Genomic DNA, 18,097 nt, shown 5'->3' with positions numbered 1-18,097 from the left:
TGAGTTAACTGCTATTGACAGCCCTAAATTCTATCAAATTCATTTAAAAAATAATACTTCTAAGTTTTCACACAATGCACAGTCAACCTGTGGAACTCTTTGCCAGGGGATGTTGTGAAGGCCGAAACTATAACAGGGTTCAAAAAAGAACTAGATAAGTTCATGGAGGATAGGTCCATCAATGGCTATTTTAGCCAGGATGGGCACAAATGGTGTCCCTATCCTCTGTTTGCCAGAAGCTGGGAATTGGTGACCAGGGATGGATTACTTGATGATTATCTGTTCTGTTCATTCCCTCTGGGGCATTGGCCAGTGGGCTAGATGGACCTTTGGTCTGACCCAGTATGGCCATTCTTATGCTCTAAATCATCACGATGATTAACAAAAGACTTGCGGATAAAGAGTCTTCATATGCAAAATACAGTGTACAAATCCTATTAATACTTTATTTAAAAATAATTTAATTTTACTAATCAGTGTGATTAAAGGTGAATTTATCATCACTTTTGTAAAGCTAAAATAAAACTATAATATCTGGTTTAAAACATTTAATAAGGTTAGGAAAAATGTTAGATGTAAGAATATTTCAGACATCTAAAGATGCAATATCTATAAATACTACTAGATTGAAGCAATATCTATAAATACTAGATTGAAGCTCACAGTGTTGAAATCCTGAACAGTTTAAAAGTTTGGGGCTGAAAATGTAGGACAGTTTGTAAAGCCACCTGTTTTTGCAAGATTTCTGATACTCTGGGCCAAAATCTCAAAAGAACAGTCATGCTTGCAAAATTTTAGACACATCTGAACCTAGAAAATGTAATCTACACAACCTTAAAGCAGGATGCCTTTACCTTGACTGGGGTGAAATAATGGTAGTATAGCCCTTTAAGATCCCCCCTACACCCTTTGGGAGATGATGGAGCTCAGGTAAAACACTGGCCCCATCCCATCTAAGTAGTCATTCCATAGGGGGTCTGATTTACTGATAAATCAGAATTTGAAGTGGATTTAGGGGAAACAAGCCCTAAAGAAGCTGGGGAAAGGATTAGGGCTCCTAATGTCTGGTACAGCTGAGACAGCCCTTTTTTCCCCAGTCCCTTATCCCTCATAGAAGGAGAAGGCAGTGGGCTCCCAGCAATGGGCTGGGACCATGTGGGGAGGAGGAGTGGGAGCAGCCTTCCACTAGAGGAAAGTGATTAAGGAAGGAATCATGACCTGCATTTTACAAATTATTGCTGGTAAGCTCCCAGATGAGTTAAATAATAAGGTTGTGACCTAATTAAACCTTATCCCTTGCATCATCTTTCTTTCCACAAGCCTTTCTTGTCTCAGTGCATGAGCTTGGACCAGATCAGTGGTTTTCAAAGTCCTGTCAGTGGTGCTGCCCAGCTAAGGCAGCCCGTACCTGTTCCGACACTGCCCTACGCCCTGGAAGAGGCCCACAATGGGTCTGGCTTCTAGGCAGCGGGGCCATGAGGCTCCGTGCGCTGCTCCCGTCTTGAGCACTGGCTTTGCACTCCCATTGGCCGGGAACCAGCCAATGGGAGCTGGGGAGAGGGGTGTGCCTGCGAGTGAGAGCCGCGTGGAGCCACTAGTGTGCCTTTGCCTAGGGTGCAGCAAATATGACCGGAAAGAACAATGGAGTTGTGAAAAAAAATCTGTGAGGCAGCTGGCAATGATATTATTTGGAATCATTGTTTCATTCACTGTGAAGCTTTGGAATACGGGGGTATTTCTCCTGATCTTATCGTAGTACTGAAGAAAGCAGTCAAAATCGTAAACTTCATTAAAGAGAGCTCACTCAACAGCAGGCTTTCTGAAGTGCTATGCTCAGACATGGGAACAGAACACATGCATTTATGGTTTCATACTGAAGTAAGGTGGCTGTTGCGGAGCAGAGTGCCTACCCGGGTGTACGAACTCAGGAATGAGATTCATTTTTTTTGGTGGTGAAACAGTCTAACTTGGCAACTTTGTTTGACGATGACAGTTGGTTAATAAGTTGTCATACCTTGCTGATATTTTCTCGATTTTAAATTAACTAAACTTGAAGTTACAAGGAAGATGCAATGATTTGTTTCAACACTGTGAGGAGATATAAGTAATTCAAAAGTCATTGGCACTGTGGCAAGCACATTTGAAAAGTAATGGGCCTAGTTACTACATGTTCTCAACACTGTTACAACACACTGAGGAGAACACCACCAGTGAGGAAAACGTGAATTAAATAAAAACTATCATATAGTTACATCTTCCTGCTAGGTCTCAGAGTTTTAGTCACTATTTCCCAATAAAGAAGTTTGAATATTTGAATGAAAAACACTGCTTTCAAAAACCCTGAGGCAATAATGGAGCTAAATATGACACTTGAGCAAGAGAATGAACTGCTGCATCTCACCTGTGATAACACTCTGAAAACATGGCACAAGTCAATAAACCTGTCATCATTTTGGATCAGTGTTTCCAAAGAATATCCACAGATAAGTAAAGTAAGTGTGCTCTTGTTGCTGCCTTTCACAATAACCTACATGTGTGAAGTTGGATTTTCAACTTTGACAAGATTAAAAGCCAAAGAAAGAAATCGACTGAAGAGTGGACCTGATTTGCTGGTAGCCCTTTCATCCTGTGATTTTGACTGGAACGAGATCATAAGGAACAAACAGGCCCACCAGTCACATTAAGTAAGTGAAACTCAACCTGATCGCCTTTATAGTGTTTTGTTTAAAAGTAATGGTTTTGTTTAGTGTTAGTTATGTAAAGTGGGTTATGCTGGAATGTATTGCATTATTATGATTTTATGAAAACTCTAGTCAAAAGATGTAATTATGGTGGGTCATGGGCATCAACAATTTTCTTCAACTGGGTTGCAAGAAAAAAAAGTTTGAAAACATTGGACGAGATCAACTCTCAAGGTCCATTTCTATGATTATATGTTCAGGACAAGTAAGAGCCTTCTCATTTTTAATTCAAGCAGAAACAAAATTTGTAAGGGCAGGATTAAAATTTTTAACTTTTAATCTCTCCAAAATCTTAAAGTGTTAAAATCCATGGTTCCAGTTTTGACCTCTCTCTATTAACAGCAGCAGTATTACACAATTGTTCAAATGGTCAAGTTAAACAAAACAATCAGGTTAAATCTGGTTTCTCTTTTTGTCAATTCAGATCTCCAAACGAAGTTATGAACTCTAGGAAGTGGACAAAATCAGTTTATTATAACTTCATTAACAACTATTTAAATGGCTAACCTCCTTTCCACATGCATCTGACGAAAGCTTATGCTCCAATATGTCTTCTAGTCTATAAGGTGTCACAGGACCCTTTGTCGCTTTTTACAGATCCAGACTAACACGGCTACCTCTCTGATACTTGACTCCTTTCTAATGTGGGTCTTTTAATTGTTTTCACATTTGTATATGGCTAAATTGTTTCCTTTTCCACAAGCTTATATTTTACATGTGAAATGTTTAGTGTGAGATATAAATTCTGACAAAAGACACTGAAAGCTTAGAAAACTGTAGAGCAGAATGAAAGTTGCAGAATATATGAGTTCATTGTATTTACCAGTATGAATAGCCTAGTTTATAATACTTGAACACTATGGTGAACTAATCTACATAGAGTTCACTATCAACATGTTAGTTTACTCCTAGTTATCTGAAAACCAGTTAACTTTTATCCATTTTTAATATCATAATTTCTATCCTTGATATGAAAAATCCACGATGAGCTAGAATTCATGTTCAGAAGAAAGTTATAGTTCTCTTGCAAACGTTTTCCTTTCTTTCTCTGAATTTTGTAGAAATATAGGGAGGATGCTGTGATTACAATCAACAGGACACTGAACATTTTTGAAGGGTCTCATGAACTAAGATCTACCTATGTTAATTCCCAAGAAAAAACAGAACATATAAGGAGATAGTTACTTAGAGATAGCTTCCTTTCAAAGTAATACAGCTACAGGTGGGGAATGGAGGGAGAGAAGAGAGAGGCAGAGTATTTAAAGGTTAAAACCAGTGACCAGATACGATATGCCATTTTAAATATATCAGTTACTCCTAATTCAAACAGCAGAAGCGACTCTTTTGAGTGCCCATAAAACCTGCGCATCCAGGTTATAGTGCCCACTCATTTTACTTCACTGTACCAAAGTGTGCATAATAAAGGACTCTGTTTAACACTTCTGCTGGCGGTTCAACATTGCTTTCTCCTACAGCCTTAATCTACACACCTGAAAGACTGGGCCCTAAAATGAGAAACTACAGATTATGTGCCAAAAATGAATTTTACATAAACCAGAGATACTAGGGGAAAGTCCGACTAGTTTGTTTACCTGTTTCATTATGAAAAGCTTCTTAAAAATAATTAGACATTTAACTAATTAAAATTACTTCATATGTATTTGGTATTAAAGTGAGAGTTCAATGAAGAAAATGAAGATTGAAGAATATATTATTTTGATTAATTCATTTTGATGAAAAACTTTCAGTCACAAGAAAGCATGCTACTCTGCTGAGTTATTTACTTTAGTGTTTTGGAACTGAGTGGCAATGAATAATGAAGGTTATCCAACACTGACATAGTGACAGTAGTCTGCATGAGCAGTCAGCAATTGATTATTTCCATTTGTGAAAGTAGAAGGAATTATATTGTGAAAACAGAAAGGATTAAAGAAATGCTGTCTGTACCTTTAAGCAAAATTGTTGGAATGCTGCAATCCAGGTGTCAGGAATACAGACATTAACATAGAACAATTGCACCGTTTAAGGGCAATTGGTGAAGTATTAGCCTTAGATGGATAAGAGTTAGTAAGGAAGTAGGATATGCATGCTGTGCCCCAGGTGAATTTTACAGTTTTGCTTTCTTTGTCCCTTTGTCTAATTCCCGCTCTTTTATCTGTATAAATAAGACTGTTTGGGTCTTGCATGGCCACTCACATTATCTGGGTGCTATTGGCAGAGCGCTGCGCTAAAAAAACAGGGTGGTCTGACAAACTGAGTCCTGAGTCTAACTTTGACACATTTCTGGTGCCACACAGCTCCATTTTGGGTTCTGTTTTCAAATATGGGTGAAATGGTCTGCTTGCAAAACTACGCATGCATTCATGAAAGCAAAAACACTCTTTGCTGGAGCAAACAGGGATTTATGGGTATAGTGAGTATGAGTATATTTTTGCTGGTTCATCTGGACTTAATGATTAGCCCTTTATACATGTCTTTCGTGACAGTTTAACAAAAGCAGTGGGATTTTATTTTAAACTCAATAATGCAAACTAAAAGAAGACAGTATAGCAGACTAGAAAAAAGGCAGTTTCAGACATATGCTATTTAAAATTACAGTTATAATTCTCATTAACAAATATTTTAAAATACTTCCCTTTTGGAGGGATTTTCTACCTCAGAAGTTCTCCTAAGTCTTCTACTAATCCAATAGAGGGATATTTGCTCATTTACTGTAGAGAGCAGGGATTTTGTGCAATACACGTTTTGATACTCATTTTTATATTTAAAAAGTTCTCTACACGAAAAAACTAAGACACTGCTATGTTCATAAACACTTCAAAAACACAATCACCAATAATTTAATAAAATCAAAAGGATAAGCCATTCTATTCAGTTTAACTTTAAAAAGTAAAACCTAGTTTAAAAAAAAAATTACATTACCTGTGCCCGCTTCTCCATGTCCTGACAAGTACCTAATTGTTCTTCCATGGCAGCTCTGATTTGCCTTGCCTCATATTCTAACTGTCTTCTTGTCATGTCTGTTTGCAAGGAGAACTGGAATCCAAACATGGAGAAGACATTTTAGCAAGTAATTCTGGATAAAAACAATTAATTTCATACTGGAACTTCATAAATTTAGACAAAAACTGAACACTAAAATAAAACATTATTGGTTATCAACAAGGATACATACTATGGCTAGATTTTTTCCTGAAAATCATGTAAATTGTCTAAACAAAAGACCATACCACAACATGCAAGGAGGATTCAGACACCAACATATGTAAATCAGCATACCACCAAAAGACTTACTCTGCAAGCTCTCCAAGTATGGCGGGGGGGCTGGGAGGTAAGGAGGCCGCAGCAAGTAGGGGTCACCAGCTCACCTCCTCCTCCTCCTCCCACAAGCACACTGCTCAGCTCTGCTTCTCCTCCCTCCCAGGTTTGCTGCGCTAAACAGCTGATTGGCGCGGCAAGCCTGGGAGGGAGGGGGGAGAAGCGGAGCTGCGGCAGGGGGTCCCAGGGAAGGGCCGCAGCAAGTAATGGGGGGAAAGGGGGCGGCAGCCCCATCCCCAAGAGTGTTGCTTTACCACGTTATATCCAAATTCGCATTGTATCGAACTGCACTATATATCGGGGTAGAGATGATTTGCCTATTTACACATTACAATACACTAAAAAAAAAAAAACCCTTACTTGCTTGAGATGCATCTCAAAACTTCATATTTGCCAAATTTAAGTTTACATTCCATCTCATACGTTGCACATACACTTCTATTCTGTTTCTTCGGTGTATCTCAGATTTATGCTAACTCCAGGATAATGGAATGTGTTGGAATTCTTTATCCTAGGGCATTCATATAGTTTTTACTGATAATTATAGAGCCAAATTTAAAATGTACTTTTCTAACCTTTTAATACAATGTTACTTATTGTCATGTGCCATATATTTTATTTACTTACCCGTACAGAATACACTTCACTAAAAAATAAAAAAATCAGACAACATAAAGGTTTTCAACCACATACCGATATATCATATATGTCAATGTATATCGTTGTTAGCTGTTAATGTTAATCGCAGTTAACTCATGCGATTAACTCAAAAAAAATTAATCGTGATTAAAAAAATTAATAGCAGTTTTAATTACATTGTTAAATAGAATACCAATTTAAATTTATTAAATGATTTTGGATGTTTTTCTACATTTTCAAATATATTGATTTCAAACAACACAGAATACAAAGTGTACACGACTCACTTTATATTATTTTTTATTACAAATATTTGCACTAGAAAAATGATAAACAGAAAATATTTTTCAATTCACCTCAAAGTATTTTAGAGCAATCTCTTTATTGAGAAAGTGCAACTTACAAATGTTGATTTTTTTTGTCATGTAACTGCACTCAAAAACAAAATAATGCAAAACTTTAGAGCCTAAAAGTCCACTCAGTCCTACTTCTTGTTCAGACAATCATTAAAACAAACAAGTATGTTTACATTTACGGGAGACAATGCTGCCCTCTTCCTGTTTACAGTATCACCTGAAAGTGAGAACAGGAGTTTGCATGGCACTTCTGTACCTGGCATTGCAAGGTATTTTAGTGCCAGATATGCTAAACATTTGTATGCTTATTCATGCTTTGGCCACCATTCCAGAGGATATGCTTCCATGCTAATGATATTTCTTAAAAAAAATAATGCATTAATTAAATTTGTGACTGAACTATTTGGGGAGAATTGCATGTCTCTGGCTCTATTTTACCCACATTCTGTCATATATTTCATGTTACAGTAGTCTCACATGATGACTCAGCACATGTTCTTCATTTTAAGAACACTTTTGCTGCAGATTTCACAAAATGCAAAGAAGATAGCAATGTGAGATTTCTAAAGATAGCAGCAGGACTCGACCCAAGGTTTAAGAATCTGAAGTGCCTTCAAAAATCTGAGAGGAACGAGGTGTGGAACATGCTTTCAGAAGTCTTCAAAGAGCAATACTCTGATGTGGAAACTATAGAACCCAAACCACCAAAAAAGAAAATCAACCTTCTGCTGATGGCATCTGACTCAGGTGATGAAAATGAACATGCATCGGTCCTCACTGTTTGGATAGTTATCAAGCAGAACCCATCATCAGCATGGACATGTCCTCTGGAATGCTGGTCGAAGCATGAACAGGCAAATGACTCTTTAGCACATCTGGCAAGTAAAAATCTTGCAATGTCGGCTATAACAGTGCCATGTGAATGCCTGTTCTCACTTTCAGGTGATATTGTAAACAAGAAGTGGGCAGCATTATCATCCACTAACGTAAACAAACTTGTTTGAGTGATTGGCTGAACAAGAAGTAGAACTGAGTGGATCTGTAGGCTCTAAAGTTTTACATTGTTATATTTTTGAATGCAGTTTTTTTTTGTACATAATTCTACATTTGTAAGTTCAACTTTCATGATAAAGAGATTGCACTACAGTACCTGTATTAGGTGAACTGAAAAATACTTTTTCTTTTGTTTCTTACAGTGCAAATATTTGTAATAAAAAATAAATATTAAGTGAGCACTGTATACTTTGTATTCTGTGTTATAACTGAAATCAATATATTTGAATATGCAGAAAACATCCATAATATTTATATTAAAAAGATCAATCACAAGAATCTTTTTAATCGCTTGACAGCCCTAGTTTTAATGTTATATGTCTTGCATTTATACAATGCAATATTTGGACTGTAATGCCTGTAATATAGTTTAATAATCTGGAGCAGAGACTAAATCTTCTAAATTTTGTACAGTGGCAGGCCATTTGTTGGAGTTCAAATATATCTGAGTTCCATTAAAAGAGTCCCTCTGTGCTACATGCTTGCCCCAAAGAGATAATCTGTCTAAATGAATAACAATGGAATTTTGACTGCTAGCATCTTCATGAGATATTTCTTCAACTAACCCACTTAAATATAGTACACTGTGTACATGGTAACTAAAATCATGGGTACTCAGGACAAACATTCTAGATCTCCAATGAACAATGATAAATAAGAAACCAGATCACTCACTAGACAACGACAAGACTACTAACATCTTTAGTTTAGGCTCTTGAGACAGCAAATGAAAAGATTATTTGAGATCTTAAGGGATGCAGTATAAAAAAAGAAGAGAAGGCACAGAGAATCAACTGTACGTTTGGAATACAAGGATTATTTGCTTAAAGTCAAATTAACGAGGAAAGATTCAGAAACAGTAAACAAACTGGGTGTTCAATTTTGTAATCCTCTGATTTATCTGGCCTCCAACACTGAAAGCAGTGTCTGTTCTTCTGCAGAGGGTACTGGAAGACAGTCAAGGAACAGGGACAGTGATTTTAATGTGTTCTAAACAGAAAGAGCACAGTAAGACTTTAAAAGAAAAGAAAATTATTATAGTGAACAAGTCTTGCATACCAGCACATGTCAAATCTGAACCACTGTTCTTCCTCTGCATAGGTTACAGAATGTATACTGAGCTACACACACCCTCTCTGGTTGAGGCACTGTTCACTAACTTACTCTCCCTGATCATGTTAACGCTCCGGAGGTAACAACTCGGGATCCTGGACAGTAGGAGTAAGAGAGTGGTTGGAGGAAGAAGAAAAGGAGTGAGAGAGATGAATAAATCTATTTCTATGAAGTGCTGAGAACTCATTGCCCTATGAGGTTAGTGAAACCGTGTCTACTGCTTTTTTTCATGACTTTAGTGGGAGCTCAGGTTGCTCAGAACTTGCAGGATCAGGCTGTCTGAATTGGTGGAAAATAGAATTCAAGTGCATACATTAAAATGCACAATATATCTGCGTGTCAAAAATCTTACTAAAATAATCCCACGACATTCTCATAAGGAAACTAGGGAAATGTGTTCTAGATTAAATTACTGTATAGTGGATACAAAATTGGTTGAATAAACCACACTCAAACAATAGTTATCTATTAAGCAGAGTCACTGTTCATATCAACGCATTTGTAGACAGCTCACTAAACCAGACTGTTTATGTGAGAAGAATTATAGATTTCCATTTTCTCAAAATAACTCTTTTGACCACTAACACAGTTACTGCAATTCATTTCTTAATGTTAACTTGTAATACCAACTCATCCAGCACCCCTAAAATATGCAAGCTTGGAAAAGGAAAGACAGTGACAAAGTTTTTGAGAGAGCACTAAGTTTTTGAGAGTGAACATATGCATTTTCTGACAGGTATACAGAATACTTGACATGTGGCTGTTTGTGTGGTTACCCATTTAGCCTTAAACAATTGTTCTGGAGTCCAGTGCACGCTTTTAATATCTTGTACTGGAAGCATCACAAGGATAAAGAAATTGAAGTATCTTTCACATTAAGCTAGATATCCTCCCAGATTTCTGTTGAGATGGTGAAGTTCTTTTCCCTATTTTTTTTTTTGAGACTGAGAGTGAGAAGTTACTGCAAAGCATTAAGTCACCTATAAGTAATTCCTACAAAGTGACTTTTGTTTCCTTATTTCGTAATATGTTCTTCTAGAGGTGAGAGAATTGAAACAGACCAATTGTTCCCTATTCTTGCATGAATCCTTGAGCATAGCCGCTGAAAGAAGAATTGTGAAAACAGTAGTAGCTGATATTTGTTACACACATAATTGAAGGAGGTCAGTCTATTATCTTGCATTTTATCTTTAATTTTTGTTAATCCTCTTCTATCCAACCTGCATGGATGGAAAGTGTGATGTTGGCCTTGATCCTTAGGCGTGGGTTTTCCCACAGTGATACAAGCACAGATTTAGTAAGACTGGATGATGTAATTGACATAACGTGTTGCAGGATGCCCCATGAAGTTGCAAAGATTAAAATTTTCCTTAAGGGTGTAGGTAGCCTCTCCACGTATATAAAAGAAGAAAGGGAAGCAAACAGCATAGCTAAGCTTTTCTGAACCTCAAACCAAGCTGGTGTGTATTTAAAGCCAATGGAAGAGAAATTCCTTACAAAAGGACACATTTGGAATTCTAGATAATATAGATATAAATCTGGCAACCCAATGTTTCCAGTTGCCCACATTTTTTAGGGTACTGTGTGACAAATGAAGATGTTTTTTATCCCATATAAACTGCATGATAAGCCCACTTATTTGAGCAAAGAGTGAAGGAGAGACCGTGCAATCACTCTTTGGCAGATATTCATTTTGACTATTTCTGTTCCTCCAGTAAAGATAGAGGGAGGAGATGCCAGCTCTCTACATCCTTGGAAATTTCTTTTAATATATAACCCATATCTATAGAAACAATTTTGGGACAATTAGGACAAATCTTAATACTTAAATAAGTTATTTCCTTGCATATCTGAAATGGAAAATGCTGAAACTGAGAAGGATTTGGTCTTTTGCATATATCCATAAGTTTGTGATTTATTCCAGTTAATGTAAAAATCAAAGATCTCTCCGAAGATGTCAACTACTCGGGACTGATGAGGAGGGATTCTTCAATAGCACAAAAACGTCATCAGAATATAAACTGATTCTGTGTTCTTCCATGTTTATAATCACCCCTTCAGTGTCTGAGTGCTGAAGTAAATACATTGCCAGTGGTTCAAGAGAGCAATTAAAAAAGAGGTACAGGAGGGGACAGCCCTGTCATGTCCCTTTTTTTAGCTGAAGTATGGGAGAAATAATTTCATTAGTTTATACTAAAGTGAAGGGAGAGTTGCATAATACACTGACCCAATTCAGGAATATTGATCCAAATCCGAATTTTTTTGGGACAGCCAGTAGATGAAGCCATTCAATATTTTCAAATGCCTTCTGCACATCTAGAGATAAGGTATGGAGAGAACATTTGATATCTGAACCTTCTGGATCAACTGATCAATTTTTCTCCTATTATCAGCAGCCAATCTTGCTTTAATGAAACTACTGTTATTTGAGTGTATAACTGATGTGATGATGGTGTTCAGTCATGTCATTAACATTTTTGAAATTTTGCAATCTATGTTCAATATAGATATGGGGAGGAAGTCACCACACTTGCGACTATCTTTTATGTTCTTTGATATTAAAGTAATTAAAGCAGTTCTCATTTCGTGAGACATTCCTTTTCTGGAATGTTTCAATGAAGACCTTTGAAAGAACAGAAGATGTGGACTACAAAATGTTTTGTAGAAATCTGCCAGAAAGCCATCCATTGCAAGAGCCTTGCTGGAATTTATATTTTTTTGTAGCCTGTTCAATCTCTTGTTTTGTGAAAGCGTTGTCCATAAACAACAATTGTTCTGAAGTGGGGTATTAAAAAGTTAGGGTATTAAAAAGTAGGCCTGCAATGAAATGATCGAATTTGTTAGAGTCAGTCTGCTTGTCTGATTTATATAAAGCCTGACAGAATTGGTTAAATTGTTTATTTATATCTACTGGTTCAAGGACGGCACTCCCGTCTTCTTGTAATAGGAAATATGGTTGTTGGCTAATTCCATCCTAAGTCTTATGGCAAGAAGCTTACATGGTTTATCTTCCTATTCATAATATCTTTGTTTTATTCTGTTGAGTGTCAGTTTGACTTGGCTGGATAAGCTTTCATTATACTTATATTTGGTATTGATCAGAGAACATAGGAGGTTTTCATTATTTGGGTCAATCATGTGCGCACTCTGCAACTCACCTATTTCGTTAGACAGAGAGTCTAGTAAATTGAGTCTCTCTCTTCTTTTGGATGGCATACTTTATGCACTCACCCATTACATTAGCTTTTAGAGTTTCCCAAGAGATAGTATCTGAGAAACTGTGTACTTATTTTCTTGTACAACATTAGAGATGACTGAATCAACTGTGGAAAAAAATTTGCATATTTTAATAGCAGTGTTCAGGTTTCACCTAGAAAATTTCAATGAAGTGTAATCAGCTTCTATGGTAAGTAGGGCTGTCACGCGATTAATCACACTGTTAAAAAATAATAGAATGCCATTTATTTAAATATTTTTGAATGTTTGGTACCTTTTCAAATATATTGATTTCAATTACAACACAGAATACAAAGTGTACAGTGCTCACTTTCTATTTATTTTTAAATACAAATATTTGCACTGTAAAAAACAAAAGAAATAGTATATTTCAATTCACCTAAAAGTACCGTAGTGCAATCTTTTCATCATGAAAGTTGAACTTACAAATATCGAATTATGTACAAAAAATAATTGCATTAAAAAATAAAACAATGTAAAACTTTAGAGCCTACAAGTCTACTCAGTCCTACTTCAGCCAATTGCTCAGACAAACAAGTTTGGTTATATTTGCAGGAGATAATGGTGCCAGCTTCTTGTTTAAAATGTCACCTGAAAGCGAGAACTCGCGTTCACATGGCACTGTTGTAACCAGAGTCGCAAGATATTTACGTGCCAGATGCGCTAAAGATTCATATGTCCCTTCGTGCTTCAACCACCATTCCAGAAGACATGCATCCATGCTGATGACGGGTTCTGCTCAATAACAATCCAAAGCAGATCAGATCGATGCATGTTCATTTTCATCATCTGTGTCAGATGCCATCAGCAGAAGGTTGATTTTTAATTTTTATTTTTTTTTGGTGGTTTGGGTTCTGTAATTTCTGCATCGGAGTGTTGCTCTTTTCAAACTTCTGAAAGCATGTTCCATACCTCATCCCTCTCAGATTTTGGAGCACTTCAGATTCCTAAACCTTAGGTCGAGTGCTATAGCTATTTTTAGAAATCTCACATTGGTATCTTCTTTGCGTTTTGTCAAATCTGCAGTGACAGTGTTCGTAAATCAAAGAACATGTGCTGGGTCATCATCCGAGACTGCTATAACATGAAATATATGACAGAATGCAGGTAAAACAGAGCAGGGGGCATACAATTCTCCCCCAAGGAGCTCAGTCACAAATGTAATTAATACACTGTTTTTTTAACGAACATCATCAGCACGGAAGCATGTCCTCCGGAATGGTGGCTGAAACATGAAGAGGCATACGAGTGTTTGGCATATATGTCACCTAAATACCTTACAATGCCAGCTACAAAAGTGCCATGCAAATGTCTGTTCTCACTTTCAGGTGACACTGAAATAAGAAGCAGGAAGCAGTATCTCCCGTAAATGTAAATAAACTTGTTCAGCCCATCGCTAAGACAAACAAGAAGTAATGGACTTGTAGGCTCTAAAGTTTTACATTGTTTTGTTTTTGAGTGCAGGTATGTAACAAAAAAAAATCTACATTTGTAAGTTATACTTTCACATTAGAGATTGCACTACAGTATTTGTATGAGGGGAACTGAAAAATACTATTTCTTTTGTTTATAATTTTTACAGTGCAAATATTTGTAATAGAAAATACTATAAAGTGAGCACTGTACACTTTGTATTCTGTGTTGTAATTGAAATCAATATATTTGAAAATGTAGAAAACATCCAAAAATATTTAATAAATTTCAATTGGTATTCTATTGTTTAACAGTGTGATTAATCATGATAATTTTTTTTAATTGCAGTTAATTTTTTTTTAGTTAATTTCAATTAATCGACAGCCCTAGTGGAAAGTATAATTGGAGTATGATATGAAATTAATATATTATCAATAGTTACTTCTAGGCATGCCGGAATCAGTTCTGAGTACACAAGAAAAAAGTCAGTTCTGGAGTAAGATGAATGTACTATGGAGAAATATGAATATTCCTGGTCCTTGGGGTGTCTCAGTTTCAATATATATTTTAAATCAAGTTAATTCATTAATAATGAGGGTTGGCCTACTGTGCTTTGTAAATTGGATTTGTCCAGATGTCTATCTAGCATAGTATTCCAATTGCTTCCCAGCATTACAAGACTGTCATTTTTATTAGAAAGAATGTCTGCAGTGTCCTTCAAAAATTCAGAATGACCTCCACTTAGATTGTAAATGCTTCCTAGAATTAGCTTTTTGAAATTGATACAGACTTCAAGAAGAATGCACCTTCCCTCAGGCTCAGACCAAGTCTGTATACATTGAAAAGTTATACTTTTATGCATTAAGATGGATGTGCCTCTGCTCTTGGAATTCAATGGTGAATGATATTCAGCATCTGCCTACATCTTCTTGATTCTCTTGGCATCTATTTCTGTTAGATGAGTTCCTGCAATAAAGCTACCTAGCGCTTTTTTGATCTTGCAGTGTATGAGAATTTTAATTCTCTAACGGAAATGCTTAGAAGAAATATGAGGATGTCTGGTCAGACATGAAGCTATTGCATACTTCTGCAATTTAGTATCTAATAGTCCCTGATACTCATAGGTTATGTTCTCGTTTATTTATCTATTTAGTCACTTAAATAATTAATCCCCTGCATGACATGTATGGGCTCAGGGCTTTTTGTTCATTTTCATTTTTTTCCAGGTTTTGTAAATAATGAATGCTGAATTTTGTTATTTATAACTATTTTCATCTTGTGCATGTGTTTATATTTTATATAAAAACAACAAAAATAAAAGTTTAGAAGACTAGTTATCAATGTACACTGTCAAACTGAGAGGCCACATCTAGTGAGGTCGTAGAGGGGTCTGTTCTGGGTCTGGTACTATTCAAACTTTCATTAATGACTTGGCTAATGGAGTGAAAAGTCTGTGTTTAAAATATATGCATGACATGAAGAGACAGGTTGCAAGCACTTTGGAGGACAGTATTAGAATTCAAGACAACCTTGAAAAATTGGCGTGAAATCAACAAGATGAAGATCAATAAAAGGCAAAATGCTACACTTAGGAAGGAAAACTCAAAAGCATGAACGCAAAATAGGGAATAACTGGCTATGCCAGTGGTCCCCGAACTTTTTCTGTTGTGCCCCTCTTTACCCATAATGGAACCTCTCTGTGACCCCCAAGGAGTGGGGGTTGGGAGCTGGGGCTGGGAGTAGGGGTCAGGGACTACAGGAACAGGGCCGTGGCTGGGAGCCAAGGCTGGGGCCAGGGTGGAGCTGGGAGCAGAGCAGGGCTGGGTGTGGTCACTCCCCTCCCCCATGGGGGCTCGCCCAGGCCCTGCCACTCTCCCTTGAACATTCCTCTGTGCCCCCCTACAGAGGTGTGCCCCACTGTTTGGGGACCACTAGGCTATGCAGTAGTACTGCAGAAAAGGATCTGGGCATTGCTGTGGATCAGAAATTGAATATGAGTCAATATGTGATGAAGCTGTAAAAAAGACTAACATTCTAGGGCAGGGGTGAGCAAACTTCCGCTTGTGGGCCAGATCCAGCCCATCAGGGCTTTAGATCTGGCCCACAGGATTGCCACCTCTGTGGTGCCACAGCCCTCACGCCGATCCCGGAAGTGGCCGGCACCACGTCCCTGCGGCCCCTGGGGGAGGGAGGGCAGAGGGCTTCGTGCACTGCCCTCACCTGCAGGCACCGTCCCCCGCAGCTCCCTTTGGCCGGGAATGGGAAACTGCAGCCAATGGGAGCTTTGGGGGTGGTACTCTCCCACCTCCCCCAGGGGCCACAGGGACGTGGTGCCGGCCGCTTCTGAGAGTGGCGCAGGGCTGGGGCCAGCAGGGAGCCTCTCTTAGCCCCGTTGCCACCCCAAAGCCGCTCCAGGGAAGCGGTGCCAGGCCAGAGCCCACACCCTGAACCACTCCTGCATCCCAATCCCCTGCCCTGAGCCCCCTGCCACATTCCTCCCTCACCCCTGCCCTGAGCCCCCTCCTGCACTCCACACCCCAATCCCCTTCCCTAAGCCCCCTCCTACACCCCGCACCCCTCCTCTGCCCCAATCCCTTGCCAAGCCTCTTCCTGCACACCGCACCCCTTCCACACCTGGCACTCCCTCCTGCACCCCAACCCCCTGCCCCAGCCCTACATTCATGGCCCTGCATGCCATTTCCCCACCCAGATGTGGCCCTCGGGCCAAAAAGCTTGTCCACCCATTATAGAGTGTATTAACAGGAGGGTTGAATGAAAGACCAGGGCAGTTACCGCCCACATGTACTCAGCCATAGTGAAGCCTCAGCTACAATACTATCTCCATTTCTGGGTTCCATACTTTAAAAAAGATGTGGACAAATTGGAGAAAGTCCAGAGGAGAGCTACAGAAATGACAAAATGTTTAGATCTATGAAGAAAGATTAAAAAAAGTGTTATGTTTAATATTGAGAAAAAAGGACTGAGGGGAGACAATTGGCATAATATGAGAATTGTGTCTTTACCATTACATATTTACTGTTAGAACTGTTTCAGAAAACTTTATTAATACAGTACATGTTTCCTGCTAAAGTCCTCAGCCTTAATTATTCATAATAAAAAAGTCAGTGTTGCTGTGGTATTTTTCCATTCCCATTTGTGGTGCTGCAGGTGACAAAGTGAAGGCGCAGATGGTCAGCTGCATCTGCAAAATCTATACCCATATTTCACTCATTTTGCCAGTAACATTGTCCTGAATTAAGAGCTCTTATTGAAGTTGTATCTTTGGTTAACATAATACTGTTTCTCAAAGTTAAAGAAAATTATGAAGCTGCTAGAAATTAAGGACTTTGGTGGAGAATGTCAAAAGCGTAAAAATAGCGTATTTTAATTAACCCTCCATGAGATTTTACTATGTTCCCCCCTATAAGGGGGACTTCTTGCATGGATTTTTCCTTGTAAAATGATACCTGAAAACAGGCAATTGCTGCTACTGGTGCAATTATGTTACTTAGACAGAATATTAGTTATTTATTTGGAGCATAGGAAACATTCTTTTCACAAAAAATAATTTTAACTAGTTTATAAAATATACAGAGCATCAAAATGGACATCACAGCACCAATTACATGAGAAAATATGCTGCTATTGTAGATACTTACATTTTCAGTAAGAGGGAGACTATCTATCCTCTTAGTCAGGTTCTGAAGCTGAGCATAATACCAGTCCTTTTCTTTCTCTTCCTTTTCAAGCTCAGCCAGCAATAGAGATCTATTAAAAAAAACAAAACCAGGAAGTGTCCCATCAGTAAGTCTCCATTAACAATTATAAATAAGGCTGTGAGTTTGTCACAGATTCTGTGACTTTCCATGACCTCTGTGACTCACAGAATATCAGGGTTGGAAGGGAACTCAGGCGGCTGGGGGGCAGCTCAAGGGTGTGGCAGGCTCTGGAAGGTGCTTGCCTTCCCAGAAGCAGCGACATCCCCCTTGCTCAGCTCCTAGGTGGAAGCATGGCCAGGCAGCTCTGCGCACTCACTCCGCCTACAGGCACTGCCCCTGCCGCTCCCATTGGCCATGGTTCCCAGCAATGGGAACTGCGAAGCCAGCAGTCTCGGCAGGCACAGAGCTGCCTGGCTACATCTCCACGCAGGAGCTGAGCAATGGGGACATCCCCGCTTCCCAGGAAGCACAGCATAAGAAGGGAGTCTGCCGGCTCCACCAAACCCCT

The 18,097-nt window shown here is 38.4% G+C and overlaps 1 protein-coding gene across 6 annotated transcripts in view; it reads right to left on the bottom strand.

Annotated features, from left to right (window-relative positions):
* The window catches only part of APC (APC regulator of WNT signaling pathway), a 193,452-nt gene that overhangs the window by 89,333 nt on the left and 86,022 nt on the right, over positions 1-18,097 (bottom strand). For all 6 annotated transcript variants that reach the window (XM_050945539.1, XM_050945544.1, XM_050945540.1 and 3 more), the window contains 2 exons: positions 17,530-17,638; positions 5,664-5,777 (listed from right to left, as the gene is read on the bottom strand). In XM_050945539.1, coding sequence (XP_050801496.1) covers positions 5,664-5,777; positions 17,530-17,638 — 223 coding nt within the window. The remainder of the gene's footprint in view (positions 1-5,663; positions 5,778-17,529; positions 17,639-18,097) is intronic.

This window comes from Gopherus flavomarginatus, chromosome 3 (assembly GCF_025201925.1).
Source record: "Gopherus flavomarginatus isolate rGopFla2 chromosome 3, rGopFla2.mat.asm, whole genome shotgun sequence".
Classification (NCBI taxonomy): Eukaryota; Metazoa; Chordata; order Testudines; family Testudinidae; genus Gopherus; species Gopherus flavomarginatus.
This window is presented reverse-complemented; position numbering and strand designations above follow the sequence as displayed.